Source organism: Oncorhynchus nerka, linkage group LG5 (genome assembly GCF_034236695.1).
Source record: "Oncorhynchus nerka isolate Pitt River linkage group LG5, Oner_Uvic_2.0, whole genome shotgun sequence".
Taxonomy (NCBI): Eukaryota; Metazoa; Chordata; class Actinopteri; order Salmoniformes; family Salmonidae; genus Oncorhynchus; species Oncorhynchus nerka.
This window is the reverse complement of record NC_088400.1, coordinates 23,076,136-23,098,520: the sequence shown is the minus strand read 5'-3', so window position 1 is coordinate 23,098,520 and position 22,385 is coordinate 23,076,136. Positions and strand designations below refer to the sequence as shown.

General features: G+C 46.4%; 1 protein-coding gene across 2 annotated transcripts in view; it reads left to right on the top strand.

Annotated features, from left to right (window-relative positions):
• The window catches only part of mtmr7a (myotubularin related protein 7a), a 36,250-nt gene that overhangs the window by 2,399 nt on the left and 11,466 nt on the right, over positions 1-22,385 (top strand). For both annotated transcript variants that reach the window (XM_029659385.2, XM_029659386.2), the window contains exons 3-5: positions 4,395-4,557; positions 5,461-5,618; positions 6,252-6,380. In XM_029659385.2, coding sequence (XP_029515245.1) covers positions 4,395-4,557; positions 5,461-5,618; positions 6,252-6,380 — 450 coding nt within the window. The remainder of the gene's footprint in view (positions 1-4,394; positions 4,558-5,460; positions 5,619-6,251; positions 6,381-22,385) is intronic.

Here is a 22,385-nt window from a genome sequence, read left to right as displayed (position 1 = left end):
AAGAACTTTTAAAGTTTCTTCAAGTGCAGTTACAAAAACCATCAAGCGCTATGATGAAACTGGCTCTCATTAGGACTGCCACAGGAATGGAAGACCCAGAATTACCTCTGCTGCAGAGGATAAGTTCATTAGAGTTCACTGCACCTCAGATTGCAGCCCAAATAAATGCTTCACAGAGTTCAAGTAATAGACACATCTCAACATCAACTGTTTAGAGGAGACTGCCTGAATCAGCCTTCATGGTCGAATTGCTGAAAAGATACAACTACTCAAGGACACCAATAATAATAAGAGACTTGCTTGTGCCAAGAAACAGCAATTGACATTAGATCCGCGGAAATCTCTCTTTTGGTCTGATGAGTCCAAATTTGAGATTTTTGGTTCCAACCACCGTGTCTTTGTGAGACGCAGAGTAGGTGAACGGACAATCTCGGCATCTGTGGTTCCCACCGTGAAGCATGGAGGAGGAGGTGTGATGGTGTGGGGGTGCTTTGCTGGTGACACTGTCAGTGATTTATTTAGAATTTAAAGCACACTTTGCCAGCATGGCTACCACAGCATACGCCATCCCATTTGGTTTGCTCTTAGTGGGACTATCATTTATTTTTCAACAGGACAATGACTCGAAACACCCCTCCAGGCTGTGTAAGGACTATTTGAACAGGAAGGAGAGTGATGGAGTGCTGCATCAGATGACCTGGCCTCCACTATCACCCGACCTCAACCCAATTGAGAGGGATTGGGATCAGTTGGACCGCAGAGTGAAGGAAAAGCAGCCAACAAGTGCTCAGCATATGTGGGAACTCCTTCAAAACTGTTGGAAAAGCATTCCTCATGAAGCTGGTTGAGAGAATGTCAAGAGTGTGCAAAGCTGTCATCAAGGCAAAGGGTGGCTACTTTGAAGAAGCTCAAATAAAAATATAACACTTAACACTATTTTGGGTACTACATGATTCCATATGCGGCCTCACAACCGCAGACCACATGTAACCACGCCAGGCCAGGACCTCCACATCCAGCTTCTTCACCTGCGGGATCGTCTGAGACCAGCTACCCGGACAGCTGATGAAACTGATGAGTATTTCTGTCTGTAATATAGCCCTTTTTGGGGGGGGGAAAACTCATTCTGACTAGCTGGGCCTGGCTTCCCAATGGATGGGCCTGGTTCCCAGACCCACCCATGGCTGCGCCCCTGCCCAGTCATGTGAAATCCATACATTAGGGCCTAATGAGTTTATTTAATTTGACTTATTTCCTTATATGAACTGTAACTCAGTAAAGTCATTGAATGTTGCTTTCATATATTCTCTCAATATACACTATATATACAAAAGTATGTGGACACCCGTTCAAATTAGTGGATTCGGCTATTTCATCCACACCCGTTGCTGGCAGGTGTATAAAATCGAGCACACAGCCATGCAATCTCAATAGACAAACATTGGCAGTAGAATGTTCTTACTGAAGAGCTCAGTGACTTTCAACGTGGCACCGACACCTTTCCAACAAGTCAGTTCATTCAATTTCTGCCTGCTAGAGCTGCCCCGATCAACTGCAAGTGCTGTTATTGTGAAGTGGAAATGTCTAGCAGCAACAATGGCTCAGCTGCAAAGTGGTAGGCCACACAAGCTCACAGAACGGGACCGCCGAGTGCTGAAACATGTAGCGTGTAAAAATCGTCTGTCCTCAGTTGTAATACTCACTACCGAATTCCAAACTGCCTCTGGAAGCAATGTCAGCACAATAACTGTACGTCGGTAGCTTAATGAAAAGGGTTTCCATGTCCGAGCAGCCGCACACAAGCCTAAGATCACCATTTGTAATGCCAAGCTTCGGCTGGAATGGTGTAAAGCTCTCCGCCATTGGACTCTGGAACAGTAGAAACATATTCTCTAGATTGATTAATCTCGCTTCACCATCTGGCAGCCCAACAGCCAAATCTTTGTTTGGCGGATGCCAGGAGAATGCTACCATAGTGCCCACTGTAAAGTCTGGTGGAGGAGGAATAATGGTCTGGGGCTGTTTTTCATTGTTCGGGCTAGGCTCCTTAGTTCCAGTGAAGGTAAATTTTAACGCTACAGCATACAATGACATTCTATACGATCCTGTGCTTCCAACTTTGTGGCAACATTTTGGGTAAGGCCCTTTGCTGTTTCAGCATGACAATGCCCCTGTGCACAAAGTGAGGTCCGTACAGAAATGGTTTGTCAAGATCGGTGTGGAAGAGAAGGCCTAGCTCCAGAGAGATAGAGAGAGCAATAAGATATGCCAGTGGCATGCTACGAAACCGACATGCATTTCTTTATGTCAGATGGCTACTGCGTCTGCTACACAGATATAGATGTACAGAAGGAGGCTAATTCGAATCGGAATATTTTGTATAAAAATAAGCATATTGTTATAGATTATAGGAGTAACTCTGGTATGCCTGACACATTCTTCCTCACCTCAAGTTTAACTGTCGGAATCAGTTGACGCGCTGTTGCACACCGTCTTCATGTCATATGCTTCCAGTAGCTAAATCTTAATAATATCCACACCACACCAATCCTTCACAAAAGTTTCTAAACTTTATCAGGGTAATATCAAAAGTAAAGCTATTATATTGCAGCAAACACAGCATTACAGTTGGAATTTAATTTTGCCTAAGAAAATGGCTCAACAGAATGAAACAAAACAAGTGCCTACCATATGCAACAAATTAATGAACTAGGCTAATGTTATTTATTTGACATCAGAGCTACTTATTATCTATCTTAATCTAAGTACGGAGCACACAATTTAGAAGACCGATCAAATTTAATTTAGCCAATGAAAATGTCTCAGCAGAATTAAACTAAACTGGTTTTGCCTATTTAAAGATCTGGTTTCGATTAATAAATAGGCTTACAATAATAACAATGATATATAATAATGTTAAAATAAATTATTATAAATACATGTAAGTTTCAAAATTGCATCCTACCTAAATAGGGAATTGCACAGAAACCTGCATTACATTCCCATGTGCAGAATAAAAAATACAGTACAAGTTAAATGGGCTACCATCACATTTTCAACTCTAGGTGTACTGATGGTTTTGTCACAAAAAATGTTGTGTATGTATAGCGAATGTATTGGCACGTGCAGTCTAGCCAACAGGTTGCGGATACAGTGCAGGTATAGCCTACTACATGATGAGGTTATTATGGACTCAAGTGTGATATTATTTGTCAAATGGCAGCCAAGCATCAATCATCATGTCACCAGAATAAGAACATCAATATTTATTGAAAGGAGCATCAACCGCATGACTGTGCACTTTCACCACCCTGTGAAGTTCATCATAACTTTTTGCTTCTGTAGCCTTATAAACTGCATGCTTTCCCATGATGTAGTGACATTTTTTATCAGACATGTAGGCTACTTTACTCACATAAAAAGGCTGGATGGAAAGTTTTGTGCATAAGGGAAGTACCAAAACACCTTGATATATGGGAGGAGCATGTAGGCAGATGAGGAAATGTGTCTAGGATGGAAGAAATTATATTGTAAAAGCTCTAAAAGAGTGAATGGAAATCTGGAAAAAACACACAACCCTCCCCTGTGACCAATAAAAACCATATTACCCTCCCCTGTGACCAATAAAAACCATACTACCCTCCCCTGTGACCAATAAAAACCATACTACCCTCCCCTGTGACCAATAAAAACCACACTACCCTGCCCTGTGACCAATAAAAAAAACACACAACCCTCCACTGTGACCAATAAAAACCATACTACCCTCCCCTGTGACCAATAAAAAACACACAACCCTCCCCTGTGACCAATAAAAAACACACAACCCTCCCCTGTGCCCAAATAAAAAAACACACAACCCTTCCCAAAGCAAAAAAAAAGCTTGACAACCCTTCCCTATTTTGGACCCCTCCTCCCCTCCAGTAAATTGTGATCTGTCCCTTACAGAGCTTGTTTACCGAAAACAGACAGAAGACAGAGTGGACTATCTGTGCTAAGTAGCTATCTGTGTCTTCAAACACCTGTGTGTAAACGGAAGACGTACACCATAAATATGTTGTCACTGAAAAATACTGTTGGCTGTAACTGAGTTAAAATCGGTTCAAACAGTGTACGGTGAGTGTATATTTAGCATTTGTGCAATTATCTTGTTGTGATATGAAAGTAGAGGGCTTTATGTTTCTAGAACCATACCACAATTGAGAATCGATTCACGATTAGAAGGAGTATTTGGCTGTTTTGGCTTCCAGAGCCACTTTGCCCTTTAAACAGAACATCAAGGTCCTTGGACAAAAAGTCCTTGGACAAAAAGTCCAGTATTGGGCAATATTGTGCCTTGAAAATATGAAAGGGGTTACTGAGCCTTGTGTTCTCTGCTGTCTTCACCCCTCTAGGTTCTGCACAGTTTAGTGTGCAGTGTGGAGAAACAAGCTACAACCACCACAGGAAGTCCTCTGCTCGTCCACTGTAAGAACTACCAGGCCCTCCGGTTTATCATCCCCCAGGAAAGGGACTGCCATGATGTGCACGTCTCCCTGCTGCGCCTCTCCCGACCAGGTGCACGCTGACATGGACATTACCATAACGATATCTTGTTTTGTTCCATAACGATATCTTGTTTTGTTCAATAACGATATCTTGTTGTGTTCCATAAAAATAACTTGTTTTGTTCGATAACGATATCTTGTTTTGTTCAATAACAATAACTTGTTTTGTTCAATAACAATAACTTGTTTTGTTCAATAACGATATCTTGTTTTGTTCAATAACAATAACTTGTTTTGTTCAATAACAATAACTTGTTTTGTTCAATAACGATATCTTGTTTTGTTCAATAACGATATCTTGTTTTGTTCAATAACAATAACTTGTTTTGTTCAATAACAATAACTTGTTTTGTTCAATAATGATATCTTGTTTTGTTCAATAACAATAACTTGTTTTGTTCAATAACGATATCTTGTTTTGTTCAATAACTTGTTTTGTTCAATAACAATAACTTGTTTTGTTCAATAATGATAACTTGTTTTGTTCAATAACAATAACTTGTTTTGTTCAATAATGATAACTTGTTTTGTTCAATAACAATAACTTGTTTTGTTCAATAATGATATCTTGTTTTGTTCAATAACAATAACTTGTTTTGTTCAATAACGATATCTTGTTGTGTTCCATAACAATAACTTGTTTTGTTCCATAATGATATCTTGTTTTGTTCCATAACGATATCTTGTTTTGTTCCATAATGATATCTTGTTTTGTTCCATAACGATATCTTGTTTTATTCCATAACCACATATTGTTTTGTTCCATAAATAAATATTGTGGTGTTGTATTACATGACGTTATGTAAACGTGAGTGCTACATGATCTTTTCCAATCAATCAACTGCTGATCATCTCTACCTGAAAGAACCTTGCTATGTCAGTGTTGTTATTACTGTTGTGTTTGGTCTTGCAGAGAGATATGAGGAGCTGTACTGCTTTTCCTTTCATGCTAACAGTGACAAGGAGGTGAGAGGACAGGCCTGGGACTTTCTCAGCCTCAAGGCTGAGTACAGTAGAATGGGCGTTCCCAACCACCTCTGGATTCTATCCACAGTTAACCGCGACTACAAGGTCTGTACGCAAGATGCACATATTACCCTACAAGGAGACCAATTGGCCATTTTTTTTAGGATCTCATTGGTGTCTCAACTTACTTTTGAGAGTTAGAATAGTAGAATACACAAGGTGAAATTTCAAAATTTGGTTGTGCATCAAAAATGTTTGTCTTCTTATGTCAGTCACTGACAGTCACTCAATTAGCTCAGGTCAGTTAGTATTTGTTAGATTGATAAGTTAGTTTAGCCAGCTATCGAAACTTGTAGTAATCATGGTAGATTTACGGACCGGGTAGTCCACATTGATTTTGTAAGTCACTCTCACTCAGATATCATATTAAAGATGCACTCTCAAACTTTTGTATAATTTCAGTCAGTAGTTTTCAAAGTGGTGCTCACGAGCCAAAACGGGTCCCTGTTTTTTGTGTGCTATGTCATCCAATTGCTGTCACACTAAATTTTGCTTACCAAAAGGTTAGGGACGGCTCTGTTTGCACCCACGAGCAACTGCGGCCCCTCGTGATGAGTTCAGATGTTTTGTGGCCCCCATCCCCATCAAAGTTGCCCATCTCTTACCTAGATAGTATTTTGACTATGTACAAACCGTATCACTGCATGAATGGTGATTTTTTTTGTCATTTTCCAACAGGTGAGTGACACTTATCCTGCTGAGCTGTATGTGCCAAAATCAGCCACCCTCCCAGTCATTGTTGGGAGTTCCAAATTCCGAAGCCGAGGTCGATTTCCCACGTTGTCATACTACTGCAAAGAAAACCATGTGAGTCTTGACATATCTCTCAAAACAACAGGCCATGCATATTTTTACATTCTCTCTCTCATATATATATATATATATATATATATATATATATATATATATATATACTGCTCAAAAAAATAAAGGGAACACTTAAACAACACAATGTAACTCCAAGTCAATCACACTTCTGTGAAATCAAACTGTCCACTTAGGAAGCAACACTGATTGACAATAAATTTCACATGCTGTTGTGCAAATGGAATAGACAGCAGGTGGAAATTATAGGCAATTAGCAAGACACCCCCAATAAAGGAGTGGTTCTGCAGGTGACAACCACAGACCACTTCTCAGTTACTATGCTTCCTGGCTGATGTTTTGGTCACTTTTGAATGCTGGCGGTGCTTGCACTCTAGTGGTAGCATTAGATGGAGTCTACAACCCACACAAGTGGCTCAGGTAGTGCAGCTCATCCAGGATGGCACATCAATGCGAGCTGTGGCAAGAAGGTTTGCTGTGTCTGTCAGCGTAGTGTCCAGAGCATGGAGGCGCTACCAGGAAACAGGCCAGTACATCAGGAGACGTGGAGGAGGCCGTAGGAGGGCAACAACCCAGCAGCAGGACTGCTACCTCCGCCTTTGTGCAAGGAGGAGCAGGAGGAGCACTGCCAGAGCCCTGCAAAATGACCTCCAGCAGGCCACAAATGTGCATGTGTCTGCTCAAACGGTCAGAAACAGACTCCATGAGGGTGGTATGAGGACTCGACGTCCACAGGTGGGGGTTGTGCTTACAGCTCAACACCGTGCAGGACGTTTGGCATTTGCCAGAGAACACCAAGATTGGCAAATTCAATTCGCCACTGGCGCCCTGTGCTCTTCCCAGATGAAAGCAGGTTCACACTGAGCACATGTGCCAGATGTGACAGTCTGGATACGCCGTGGAGAACATTCTGCTGCCTGCAACATCCTCCAGCATGACCGGTTTGGCGGTGGGTCAGTCATGGTGTGGGGTGGCATTTCTTTGGGGAGCCGCACAGCCCTCCATGTGCTCGCCAGAGGTAGCCTGACTGCCATTAGGTACCGAGATGAGATCCTCAGACCCCTTGTGAGACCATATCCGGGTTCGGTTGGCCCTGGGTTCCTCCTAATGCAAGACAATGCTAGACCTCATGTGGCTGGAGTGTGTCAGCAGTTCCTGCAAGAGGAAGGCATTGATGCTATGGACTGGCCCGCCCGTTCCCCAGACCTGAATCCAATTGAGCACATCTGGGACATCATGTCTCGCTCCATCCACGTTGCACCACAGACTGTCCAGGAGTTGGCGGATGCTTTAGTCCAGGTCTGGGAGGAGATCCCTCAGGAGACCACCCGCCACCTCATCAGGAGCATGCCCAGGCGTTGTAGGGAGGTCATACAGGCACGTGGAGGCCACACACACTACTGAGCCTCATTTTGACTTGTTTTAAGGACATTACATCAAAGTTGGATCAGCCTGTAGTGTGGTTTTCCACTTTAATTTTGAGTGTGACTCCAAATCCAAAAAGTTATTTAGTGTTCCCTTTATTTTTTTGAGCAGTGTATATAAATACACTGTCTCAACGTCAACAGTGAAGAGGCGACTCCGGGATGCTGGCCTTCTAGGCAGAGTTCCTCTGGCCATTGCCTGTGTTCTTTTGCCCATCTTAATCTTTTCTTCTTATTGGCCAGTCTGAGATATGGCTTTTTCTTTGCAACTCTGCCTAGAAGGCCATCATCCCGGAGTCGCCTCTTCGCTGTTGACATTGAGACTGGTACTATTTAATGAAGCTGTCAGTTGAGGACTTGTGAGGCGTCTGTTTATCAAACTAGACACTCTAATGGACTTGTCCTCTTGCTCAGTTGTGCACCGGGGCCTCCCACTCCTCTTTCTATACTGGTTAGGGCCAGTTTGCGCTGTTCTGTGAAGGGAGTACTACACAGCGTTGTACGAGATCTTCAGTTTGTTGGCAATGTCTCGCATGGAATAGCCTTCATTTCCCAGAACAAGAATAGACTGACGAGTTTCAGAAGAAAGTGTTTTATTTCTGGCCCTTTTGAGCCTGTAATCGAACCACAAATGATGATGCTCCACATACTTAGCTAGTCTAAAGAAGGCAAGTTTTATTGCTTCTTTATTCAGAACAACAGTTTTCAGCTGTGCTAATATAATTGCAAAAGGGTTTTCTAATGATCAATTAACCTTTTAAAATTATAAACTTGGATTAGCTAAAACAACGTGCCATTGGAACACAGGAGTGATGGTTGCTGATAATGGGCCTCTGTACACCTATGTAGATATTCCATTAAAAATCAGCCATTTCCAGCTTCAATAGTCATTTACAACATCTACACTATATTTCTGATGAATTTGATGTTATTTTAATGGACAAAAAATGGGCTTTTCTTTCAAAAACAAGGACATTTCTAAGTGACCCCAAACTTTTGAACGGTAGTGTATATTTATACAAAATTCTACCCAATTCTGTGAATTGTTGCTGGAATATTCCTATTTTATTTTTGTTGAACTCTATTTAACCAGGAAATGTCAGGTGTGGCTCAGTTGGTAGTGCATGATGCTTGCAACATCAGGGTTGTGTGTTCGATTCCCAAGGGGGACCATGACAGAAAAGTATGAAAATATATGCACTCACTACTGTAAGTCGCTCTTGATAACAGTGTCTACTAAAATGGCTAAATTGTTAATTTGACCCTTGAGGTTACAATCTCCATGCTGTTGATAACTCTTGTACATCAGAAGTACTTAGTAATTCCAAGTCATGTTATTTCATTGGAGACCTTGTTCTGCTGGTCAGTGGCCTTTGCTAATCCCATTGTGTGAGTGAGTCTGGGATGACCAAGCATATCCCCTGGCCATACTGAGCAGGAGCCCAGCTCTGCTTTTGGAACTATTATAATACTTTCTTAGCCAGGCCCATTGCTCCCCAGGAAGGCCATCGACCACTCCTTAACCAGGCCCATTGCTTGTGATAAGCTTCAGGCCATGCTTTTAGTAGTATGCAGTGGAGGCTACTCAGGCTAATAATAATAGCTGGAACGGAGCAAATGGAATGGCATCAAATACATGGAAACCATATGTTTGATATATTCTATACCATTCCGCTCCAGCCATTACCACGACACCATCCTTCCCTTTTAAGGTGCCACCAACCTCCTAGCAGTGTATATGGCTGTGATAAGGTTCCAGAAAATGATGTTATGGCTTTAGAAGCTTCTGATAGGCTACTTGAATTATACATAATTAATTGACAGTGTCACCAGCAAAGCACCATCACACCTCCATGCTTCACGGTGGGAACCACACATGCAGAGTTCATCCGTTCACCTACTCTGCGTCTCACAAAGACACAGCGGTTGGAACCAAAAATCTCAAATTTGGACTCATCATCTGACAGATTTCCACCGGCCTAATGCCCATTGCTCGTGTTTCTTGGCCCATGCATGTCTCTTCTTCTTATTGATATTCTTAAGTACAGTGGCTTGCGAAAGTATTCACCCCCCTAGGCATTTTTACTATTTTGTTGCCTTACAACCTGGTTTGTATCATTTGATTTACACAACATGCCTATTAACACTTTGAAGATGCAAAATATTTTTTATTGTGAAACAAACAAGAAGTAAAACAAAAAAACAGAGTACCTGAGCATGCGTAACTATTCAACCCCAAAGATGTTGATCCACCTTTTGCAGAAATTACAGCTGCAAGTCTCTTGGGGTATGCCTCTATAAGCTTGGCACATTCAGCCACTGGGATTTTTGCCCATTCTTCAAGGCAAAACTGCTCCAACTCCTTCAAGTTGGATGGGTTCCGCTGGTGTACAGCAATCTTTAAGTCATACCACAGATTCTCAATTGGATTGAGGTCTGGGCCTTGACTAGGCCATTCCAAGTCATTTAAATGTTTTCCCTTAAACCACTCGAGTGCTGCTTTAGCAGTATGCTTAGGGTCATTGTCCTGCTGGAAGGTGAACCTCCGTCCAAATCTCTGGAAGACTGAAACAGGTTTGCCTTAAGATTTTCCTGTATTTAGCGCCATCCATCATTCCTTCAATTCTGACCAGTTTCCCAGTCCCTGCCGATGAAAAACATTCCCACAGCATGATGCTGCCACCACCATGCTTCACTGTGGGGATGGTGTTCTCGGATGATGAGAGGTGTTGGGTTGGCGCCAGACATACCATTTTCCTTGATGGCCAAAATGCTACATTTTAGTCTCATCTGACCAGAGTACCTTCTTACATATGTTTGGGGAGTCTCCCACATGCCTTTTGGTGAACACCAAACGTATTTGCTTATTTTTTTTCTTTAAGCAATGGCCACTCTTCCGTAAAGCCCAGATCTGTGGAGTGCAGCTCCTTCAGGGTTATCTTTGGTCTCTTTGTGGCCTCTCTGATTAATGCCCTCCTTGCCTGGTCTATGAATTTTGGTGGGCGGCCCTCTCTTGGCAGGTTTGTTGTGGTGCCATATTCTTTCAATGCTTTAATAATGGATTTAATGGTGCTCCGTGGGATGTTTGAAGTTTTGGATGTTTTTTTCTAACCCAACCCTGATCTGTACTTCTCCACAACTTTGTCCCTGACCTGTTTGGAGAGATTCTTGGTCTTCATGGGGCCGCTTGCTTGGTGGTGCCCATTGCTTAGTGGTGTTGCAGACTCTGGGGCCTTTCAAAAGAGGTGTGTATATACAGTTTACATACACTTAGGTTGGAGTCATTAAAACTAGTTTTTCTACCACTCCACAAATTCTACTGTGAAGTGGGACCGAATGAGAAGGGAATGAGTAAGGTCTGCCATGAGCTGACCATGCTCTGACCATGCACGTTCACATGAGAGGGAGCTCTGTTCCATCGCATTTCTGAAGACAATGGAATTCTCCGGTTGGAACATTATTGACGTTTTATGTTAAAAACATCCTAGATTGATTCCATACATCTTTTGACATGTTTCTACGGACAGGAACGGAACTTTTTGTGTGGGCTTGTTTTTCTGTTTATGGTGTGTGAATATTTTGTGGATTCCATTTTTCCGAACAGTTTCGTCCTGTTTGTTGGACTGGGTCTTTATGCGCCCTTGTGTGTGTGGCGTGACCGTCTCTCTGTTTTTTGGAAATAAAAGATCCATATCTTTGAACTACCCTGCTCTCTGCGCCTGACTCCTCCACCCACTACCTCTAGAAGCCGTTTCACCTCAGACAGGAGACGAGGAGCGCGCAAGACTTCGCCTTGGAGTTCTGGACCTTGGCTGCTGGTGCGGGGTGGAATGACAGGGCCCTGAGGGACCACTACCGATGCAGCCTCCGGGAGGACGTCCGCAGGGAGCTAGTTTGTCGGGACACCACACTCTCCCTCGACGAGCTTATAGACATGTCGATCCGACTGGACAACCTGCTAGCTGCCCGCGGGCATTCAGAGGGGGTCCTGTCAGTTCCACCTCCCGCTCCAACTCCGATGGAGTTGGGAGGAGCTGCATCTAGGGGGACCGGGGGAGGAGGCTCCTCCTGCACCTACTGCGGCCAGAGAGGACACACTTCGGAGTCCGTCTGGGAGTTGAGATGGCAGGCGGAACACTTCTCGGCCACCCCAGGTGAGTAGGCACCAAACTCACCCAGAGCTCCCTGTTGGTCACATGTTTTTATTTATTTTTTCCCTGCGTTTTTTCCCTCTCTCCAGCAGAAGGCGCTAGTCGATTCAGGCGCAGCTGGGAGTTTTATGGATCGCGGACTCGCCCGTAAGTTGGGGATTCCGTTGGTGCAGATAGACCCACCTTTCCCCGTGCACTCCTTAGATAGCCGACCGTTAGGGTCAGGGCTGGTCAGGAAGGCCACGATTTCGCTGGACATGGTAACGCAGGGGGATCATAGGGAGCGGATCAGTTTCTACCTTATTGATTCACCTGCGTTTCCAGTGGCGTTGGGGATTCCCTGGCTGGCTATTCCCAATCCCCTCATTTACTGGAGACATGGGGCTCTTCAGGGGTGGGCAGAGGAGTGTTTAAGTAGGTGTATAGGAGTTTCCATCGGTGCCACGTCGGTAGAGAGTCCAGACCAGACCACTGTGCGCATTTCCCCAGAATATGCCGATTTGGCTTTCGCCAAAGGCGACTAAATTACCCCATCGACGGGGGGATTGCGTTATAAACCTCCAGGAGAACGCTGCACTTCCCAGGAGTCACGTGTACCCATTGTCACAGGAGGAGACGTTGGCTTTGGAGACATATGTCACGGAATCTCTGAGACAGGGGTACATTTGGCCCTCCATGTTACCCGTCTCCTCGAGTTTCTTTTTTGTGAAAAAAAGGAGGGAGGACTGCGTTCGTGCATTGATTATCGAGGTCTATTTTCGATCACAGTGGGATTTAGTTATCCGTTACCTCTCATCGCTACGGCAGTGGAATTATTCCATGGAGCTTGTTTTTTCACAAAACTGGACCCCTCAGGAGCACGTATAATCTGGTGGCCACTATGAGTACCTCGTCATGCCGTATGGGTTAAAGAATGCTCCAGCCGTCTTTCAATCCTTTGTAGATGAGATTCTCAGGGACCTGCACGAGCAGGGTGTGGTGGTATACATTGATGACATCTTGATCTATTCTGCCACATGCGCATGTCTCCCTAGTACGCAAGGTACTTCGGCGACTGCTGGAGCATGACCTATACGTCAAGGCTGAGAAATGTGTGTTCTCCAAACGAGCCGTTTCCTTCCTGGATTATCGCATTTCCACCTCGGGGGTGGTGATGGAGTGTGACCCTGTTAACGCCGTGCGTAATTGGCCGAGTCCGACCATGGTAAATGAGGTGCTGCGGTTTTTAAGGTTTGCCTATTACTACCGGAGGTTTATCCAGGGTTTTGGCCAAGTGGCGGCACCTATTACCTCACTGCCGAAGGGGGGGCCGGTGCGTTTATGGTGGTCGGCCGAGGCAGATGGAGCTTTCAACCAGTTGAAGGCGCTGTTTACTGACGCGCCCGTGTTGGCTCATCCAGACCCTTCGTTAGCGTTCATAGTGGAAGTGGATGCGTCCGAGGCTGGGGTTGGAGCCGTGCTGTCACAGCACTCGGGCTCGCCACCGAAGCTTCTTCCCTGCGCTTTCTTTTCTAAGAAGCTGGGTCCGGCGGAGCGGAACTATGATGTGGGGGACCGGGAGTTGCTAGCTATGGTAAAAGCCCTGAAGGTGTGGAGACACTGGCTTGACGGGGCTAAGCACCCTTTCCTCACCTGGACTGACCACCGCAATCTGGAGTATATCCGGGCGGCGAGGAGACTGAATCCGCGTCAGGCTAGGTGGGCCATGTTCTTTACCCGATTTAGATTTACGATCTCTTATAGACCAGGTTCCCTCAACACTAAGGCCGACGCGCTGTCCCGTCTCTATGACACTGAGAACCGGTCCATCGATCCTACTCCCATCCTTCCAGCTTCTAGGCTGGTGGTTCCGGTGGTATGGGAGGTGGACGCGGACATCAAGCGGGCGATTGGAACCTGCGCCTTCACAGTGTCCGACCGGTCTCAGGTACGTGCCGCTTGGTGTCCGTGATCAATTGATTCGGTGGGCTCACACACTACCTTCTTCAGGTCATCCTGAGATTGCGAGGACATTGCAGGGTCTTAGGGGGAAATACTGGAGGCCCACCTTAGCCAAGGATGTGAGGCTCTATGTCTCCTCCTGTTCGGTGTGCGCCCAGAGTAAGGCTCCTAGGCACCTGCCTAGAGGGAAGTTACAGCCCCTCCTGGTTCCACAATGGCCCTGGTCTCATCTATCGGTGTTTGGTCATTGGGTTCAATGTTCACCTGAGGCGATGGGCTGTGTGGTGAGGAAGGTTAGTAGGCTAAATTCTAGAAATGTCGAATTATCAAGCTTTCTACCAGTAACAGATTTTTTTTTACATGTATTTTAAAACTATAGTGGACATTATGTTCCATGTCTCAAATATAATAAAAACGTACTATTTATTCACTGGCCACATTTTAGGGCTTAGGATAATGGTGTAACATCGTTTCTATGGAGATGGATGACGAGGCCACATTCAGTCATTTTTGACAAATTATTTTGTAAACCCCATGCATGGATTCAGATTTTTTTTTTTTTAAGTCCGTGGGAGGGAATGCTGTCGGTCGAGCAACCTGTTAACCTCACCGATTACTTAGCCCAACGGAGAAATTAACTCACGAGAAAAGTAGCACATTTTTTTCTAGCTAGATAAGTTAATAACGTCGTTAGCTGTTGTTGTTGTTAACGTTATTGACATGGGCTGTTATGGTTAGCAACACATTTTGTGATAGCTTGCCTATCAGTATAAGCAATTTTTCTCGTTTTACACAGTAATTATACGTTTGTAAAAGCTATGGCAGTGTATTTGTCTAACTAGGAGATTCCCAGATACAGACTAAGGAGAACGCTTTTTCATTCCTCTGGAGTCTTGAAAGCTGGAGAGTTGAAAACGTCTTTTTAAACTGCAAAATTGTCGATTGCCTCTAGGAGTCCGTGTCTTCTTGCCAATAAATAGGGCTTTATGACTGATCAGTGGCCAAGCAAGCAGACCCCCTCAAGACATTGAGCGGATTGAGGATTTTTGAATTTGCTGTATATTCTCTATAAATGGGATATGCTGCAATTAGTTTAGCTACATTAGCTACATCCTCAGGAGGAGTCAAAGGTGAGGTTAGAGTTGTGTGTGTACAGTTACAGTAACAACTATCACCATAATTAATTTGTTTAATATTTAGGGGGGTGCCCATGTCAATACACAACATATAGGGGAACGGCACCTCAGTACCTCCAGGCTCTGATCAGGCCCTACACCCAAACAAGGGCACTGCGTTCATCCACCTCTGGCCTGCTCGCCTCTCTACCACTGAGGAAGTACAGTTCCCGCTCAGCCCAGTCAAAACTGTTCGCTGCTCTGGCCCCCCAATGGTGGAACAAACTCCCTCACGACGCCAGGACAGCGGAGTCAATCACCACCTTCCGGAGACACCTGAAACCCCACCTCTTTAAGGAATACCTAGGATAGGATAAAGTAATCCTTCTCACCCCCCCTTAAAAGATTTAGATGCACTATTGTAAAGTGGCTGTTCCACTGGATGTCATAAGGTGAATGCACCAATTTGTAAGTCGCTCTGGATAAGAGCGTCTGCTAAATGACTTAAATGTAATGTAATGTATCGGTGGACTTTCTTACTGATCTTCCCCCATCTCAGGGGAACACTACCATTCTGGTTGTTGTGGATCGGTTCTCTAAGTCCTGCCGTCTCCTCCCATTGCCTGGTCTCCCTACGGCCCTACAGACTGCGGAGGCTCTATTTACCCACGTCTTCCGGCACTACGGGGTGCCGGAGGACATCGTATCTGATCAAGGTTCCCAGTTCACGTCCCGTGTTTGGAGGGCGTTTATGGAGCGTCTGAGGGTCTCGGTCAGCCTGACCTCTGGTTATCACCCCGAGAGTAATGGGCAGGTGGAGAGAGTGAGCCAGGAAGTGGGTAGGTTTCTGCGGTCGTATTGCCAGGACCGGCCAGGAGAATGGGCGAGAAAGTGGGTAGGCGGAGTTGGCCCAGAACTCACTCCGTCACTCCTCCACGAACATGTCGCCATTCTAATGCGTGCTGGGCTACCAGCCGGTCCTGGCTCCGTGGCATCAGAGTCAGACCGAAGCTCCTGCGGTGGAGGAGTGGGTACAGCGCTCTAGGGAGACCTGGCGGGCAGTCCAGGACGCTCTCAAGCAGGCTGGTGGACGGCAGAAGAAGAGCGCTGACCACCACTGCAGTGAGGCCCCTGTGTTCGCACCAGGGGACAGGGTCTGGCTCTCGACCCGAAACCTGCCCCTCCGCCTGCCCTGCCGGAAGCTGGGGCCGCAGTGTGTGGGGCCATTTAAAGTCCTGAGGAGGATAAACGAGGTGTGTTATAGATTACAACTTCCCTCTTACTATCGCATTAACCCGTCGTTTCATGTGTCTCTCCTCAGGCCGGTGGTAGCTGGTCCCCTACAAGAAGGTGAGGTGCCGGAGGTCCCTCCGCCCCCTCTGGACATCGAGGGGTCCCCGGCGTACACGGTACGAGCTATTCTGGACTCGAGACGCCGGGTGAGGGGCCTGCAGTACCTCGTGGAATGGGAGGGGTACGGTCCGGAGGAGAGGTGCTGGGTACCGGTGGGGGACATTTTCCCTCTTGAAGGACTTCCACCGCCTCCACCCGGATCGCCCTGCACCTCACCCTCCGGTTCGCCCTCGAGGCCGGGGTCGGCGCGCTGCGGGAGCCGTGCGTCAGGGGGGGTACTGTCACGAATCCCGCCGAAGATGGTGCCTCTTCCTGTTCGGCCGGCGCTCGGCGGTCGTCGTCGCCGGGCTACTAGTTGCCACCGATTCACTTTTCTGTTTCATTTAGTTGCTTCTAATTAGTTGCACCTGTTTCGTGTTTAGGTTTTGGTTGTGGGCTATTTAAACCCGATAGGCCCGTCGGCTTTTGTGTGGGCTTGTTTTTCTGTTTATGGTGTGTGAATATTTTGTGGATTCCATTTTTCCGAACAGTTTCGTCCTGTTTGTTGGACTGGGTGTTTATGCGCCCTTGTGTGTGTGGCGTGACCGTCTCTCTGTTTTTTTTGGAAATAAAAGATCCACATTTTGAACTACCCTGCTCTCTGCGCCTGACTCCTCCACCCACTACCTCTAGAAGCCGTTACAAAATGTTATACAATACATTCACAGATTTCACAACACACTGTGTGCCCTCTGGCCCCTACTCCACCACTACCACATATCTACTGTACTGAATCCATGTGTATGTATAGTGCGTATGTTATCGTGTGTGTGTGTGTATGCATGTGTCTGTGCCAATGTTTGTGTTGCTTCACAGTCCCCGCTGTTCCATAAAGTGTTTTTTTTTATCTGTTTTTTAAATACAATTTGAATGATTTCGTCAGTTACTTGATGTGGAATAGAGTTCCATATAGTCATGGCTCTATGTAGTACTGTGTGCCTCCCATAGTCTGTTATGGACTTGGGGACTGTGAAGAGACCTCTTGTGGCATGTCTTGTGGGGTATGCATGGGTGTCCAAGCTGTGTGCCAGTAGATTAGACAGACAGCTCGGTGCATTCAACATGTCAATACCTCTCATAAATAAAAGTAGTGATGAAGTTAATCTCTCCTCCATTTTCAGCCAGGAGAGATTGACATGCATATTATTAATATTAGCTCTCTGTATATCCAAGGGCCAGCCGTGCTGCCCTGTTCTGAGCCCATTGCAATTTTCCTAAGTCCTTTTTTGTGGCACTTGACCACACGACTGAACAGTAGTCAAGGTGCGACAATACTAAGGCCTGTAGGACCTGCCTTGTTGATAGTGTTGTTAAGAAGGCAGAGCATCTCTTTATTATAGACAGACTTCTCCCCATTTTAGCTACTACTGCATCAATATGTTTTGACCATGACAGTTTACAATCTAGTGTTACTCCAAGCAGTTTAGTCATCTCAACTTGCTCAATTTCCACATTTTTTATTACAAGATTTAGTTGAGGTTTAGGTTGTAGTGAGTGTTTTGTTCTAAATACAATGCTTTCAGTTTTAGAAATATTTAGGGCTAACTTATTCCTTGCCACCCACTCTTAACTTCTTGCGTCGAGCCATCCCGGATCCGGGATCGTGACTACAGCCTCAAGCCCATTACCATAACGCAACGTTAACTATTCATGAAAATCGCAAATGAAATGAAATAAATCTGCTAGCTCTCAAGCTTAGCCTTTTGTTAACAACACTGTCATCTCAGATTTTCAAAATATGCTTCTCAACCATAGCAAAACAAGCATTTGTGTAACAGTATTGATAGCTAGCGTAGCATTTAGCGTTAGCATTCAGCAGGCAACATTTTCACAAAAACCAGAAAAGCATTCAAATAAAATCATTTACCTTTGAAGAACTTCGGATGTTTTCAATGAGGAGACTCTCAGTTAGATAGCAAATGTTCAGTTTTTCCTGAAAGATTATTTGTTTAGGAGAAATCGTTCCTTTTGTTCATCACGTTTAGCTACGAAAAAAACCTGTATCCAGGAGTGTAATTCTATTCGCAAGCTCATTAGCATAACACAACGTTAACTATTCATGAAAATCGCAAATGAAATGAAATAAATCTGCTAGCTCTCAAGCTTAGCCTTTTGTTAACAACACTGTCATCTCAGATTTTCAAAATATGCTTCTCAACTATAGCAAAACAAGCATTTGTGTAACAGTATTGATAGCTAGCGTAGCATTTAGCGTTAGCATTCAGCAGGCAACATTTTCACAAAAACAAGAAAAGCATTCAAATAAAATCATTTACCTTTGAAGAACTTCGGATGTTTTCAATGAGGAGACTCTCAGTTAGATAGCAAATGTTCAGTTTGTCCAAAAAGATTCTTTGTATAGGAGAAATCGCTCCATTTGGTACATCACGTTTGGCTACCAAAAAAACCCGAAAATTCAGTCATCAAAACGCCAAACTTTTTTCCAAATTAACTCCATAATATCGACTGAAATATGGCAAACGTTGTTTAGAATCAATCCTCAAGGTGTTTTTCACATATCTCTTCGATGATATATCGTTCGTGGAAGTGTGCTTTCTCCTCTGAATCCCATGGGAAAATGCCTGCAGCTGAAGATTACGCACCAATTTAGACAAAGGACACCGGGCGGACACCTGGTAAATGTAGTCTCTTATGGCCAATCTTCCAATGATATGCCTACAAATACGTCACAATGCTGCAGACACCTTGGGCAAACGGCAGAAAGTGTAGGCTCATTCAGGGCACATTCACAGCCATATAAGGAGACAATGGAAAACAGAGCCTCAAAAATTCTGCTCATTTCCTGTTTGAAGTTTCATCTTGGTTTCGCCTGTAGCATCAGTTCTGTGGCACTCACAGATAATATCTTTGCAGTTTTGGAAACGTCAGAGTGTTTTCTTTCCAAAGCTGTCAATTATATGCATAGTCGAGCATCTTTTTGTGACAAAATATTGAGCTTAAAACGGGCACGTTTTTTTTAGCCAATAATGAAATAGCGCCCCCATAGGTTCAACAGGTTAAACCAACTGCAGCTCTTTGTTGAGTGTTGCAGTCATTTCAGTCGCTGTAGCAGCTGATGTGTATAGTGTTGAGTCATCCGCATACATATAAACTCTGGCTTTACTCAGTCAGTGGCATGTCGTTAGTAAAAATTGAAAAAAGCAAGGTGCCTAAACAGCTACCCTGGGGAATTCCTGATTCTAACTGGATTGTATTTGATAGGCTTCCATTAAAGAACACCCTCTGTGTTCTGTTAGACAAGTAACTCTTTAACATTCAGGTCAGGCTCCTACCAGTGTATATGGCTTTGATAAGCTTCAGGCCAGGCTACTAGCAGTATATATGGCTGTGATAAGGTTCAGGCCAGGCTCCTTGCAGTATATATGGATATGATAAGGTTCAGGTCAGGCTCCTAGCAGTCTATATGGCTGTGATACGGTTCAGGTTAGGCTCCTAGCAGTATATATGGCTGTGATAAGGTTCAGGTCAGGCTCCTAGCAGTTTACATGGCTATGATAAGCTTCAGGCCAGGCTCCTAGCAGTATATATGTCTGTGATAAGGTTCAGGCCAGGCTCCTTGCAGCTCCTTGCAGTATCTAGTTCAGACATGGCTGGGCTTTTCTGGCACAGGCTTCACTTCCCAAGGAAACCCAGGGCTCCCCTCTGATGAACAAATCTTTCCTTTTCAATGCACTTCTATGAAGTACGGTATGAGTGCATGTGTGTCCCAAATAGCACCCTATTCCTTATATAGCACACTACTTTTGACCAGGGCCCAATATGGTGCTAGTTGGAATGCAGCCCATGTGTGACCCACCCTAGAGACCAGAGTCAGAGCAGAGTGAAATAGACATACAACCGGCTTCAATCTCTGCACAGGACTGATGACTACTACATCTGTGTGCCTGTGTATCTACTGTAGAACAGTGAGGACCTGTCACGATCGTCGTAAGAAGCGGACCACAATGCAGCGTGGTATGTGTTCATGATGATATTTTGATTAAAGAAAGCACTGAACACTGAATACAAAACCAGAAACGAAAAACGACCGTGAAGCTATATACCAAAATGTGCTGACACAAGCAACTAACATAGACACATACAAAGCAAACTATGGTCAGGGCGTGACCCCCCCCGCCCCAAGGTGCGAACTCCGGCCGCAAAACCTGAACCTATAGGGGAGGGTCTGAATGGGCATCTGTCCGCGGTGGCGGCTCTGGCGCTGGACGTGGCCCCCACTCCACCATAGTCTTAGTCCCCCTTAGTAGTGTCCTTTAAGCGGCGACCTTCGCCGCCGACCTAGGACTGGCAACCCTACTAAAGGGCCCCACTGGACTGAGGGGCAGCTCCGGACTGAGGGGCAGCTCCGGACTGACGGGCAGCTCCGGCCTGAGGGGCACCCCCGGACTGAGGGGCAGCTCCGGACTGAGGGGCAGCTCAGGACTGAGGGGCAGCTCCGGACTGAGGGGCAGCTCCGGACTGAGGGGCAGCTCCGGACTGAGGGGCAGCTCCGGACTGAGGGGTAGCTCAGGACTGAAGGGTAGCTCAGGACTGAAGGGTAGCTCATGACTGGCTGCCGGATCTGGCAGCCCCTGGCTGGCTGGCGGCTCTGGCAGCTCCTGGCTGGCTGGCAGCTCCTGGCTGACTGATGGCTCTGGCAGCTCCTGGCTGACTGACGGCTCTGGCAGCTCCTGGCTGACTGATGGCTTAGGACAGACTGGCGGCTCTAGCAGCTCAGGACAGGTGGGAGACTCTAGCAGCTCTGGACAGGTGAGAGATTCTAGCAGCTCTGGACAGGCGGGAGACTCTTGCATCTCTGGACAGGCAGGAGACTAGCAGCTCTGGACAGGCGGGAGAATCTAGCAGCTCTGGACAGGCGGGAGAATCCAGCAGCTCTAGACAGGCGGGAGACTCTAGCAGCTCTGGACATGCGGGAGACTCTAGCAGCTCTGAACAGACGGGAGACTCTAGCAGCTCTGGACAGACGGGAGACTCTATCAGCTCTGGACAGACGGGAGACTCTAGCAGCTCTGGACAGACGGAAGGCTCTGGCAGCACTGGACAGGCGGGAGACCCTGTAGGCAGAAGACGAAGAGACAGCCTGGTGCGGGGGGCTGCCACCGGAGGGCTGGTGAGTGGAGGTGGAACTGGATAGACCAGACCGTGCAGGCACACTGGAGCTCTTGAACACCGAGCCTGCCCAACCTTAACCGGTTGAATGCTCTCCGTAGCCCGGCTGTGCTGGCGAACCAGGGACACAATGCGTAAGGCTGGTGCCATGTACACCGGCCCAAGGAGACGCACTGGAGACCAGATGCGTAGAGCCGGCTTCATGGCACCTGGCTCGATGACCACTCTAGCCCGGCCGATACGAGGAGCTGGAATGTGCCACACCGGGCTATGCACCCGCACCGGGGACACCGTGCGCTACAAAGCATAACACGGTGCCTGCCCGGTGGAAGGATATGGGGAGCAACCAGCCAGGTAGGGTTGGGCAGGCTCGGTGCTCGAGACCTCCAGTGCGCATCCACGGTCCGGTCTATCCGGTGCCTCCTCCACACACCAGGCCTCCGGTGGCAGCCCCCCGCACCAGGCTGTCTCTCCGTCTCCTCCCTACACGTGCTCCCGCCTGTCCAGCACTGCCAGAGTCTCCCGCCTGCCCAGCGCTGCCAGAGTCTCCCGCCTGTCCAGCGCTGCCAGAGTCTCCCGCCTGTCCAGCGCTGCCAGAGTCTCCCGCCTGTCCTGAGCTGCCAGAGTCTCCCGCCTGTCCTGAGCTGCCAGAGTCTCCCGCCTGTCCTGAGCTGCCAGAGTCGCCCGCCTGTCCTGAGCTGCCAGAGTCGCCCGCCAGTCAGGAGCTGCCAGAGTCTCCCGCCTGCCCAGCGCTGCCAGAGTCTCCTGCCTGTCCAGCGCTGCCAGAGTCTCCCGCCTGTCCAGCTCTAAAAGAGTCTCCCGCCTATCCAGCGC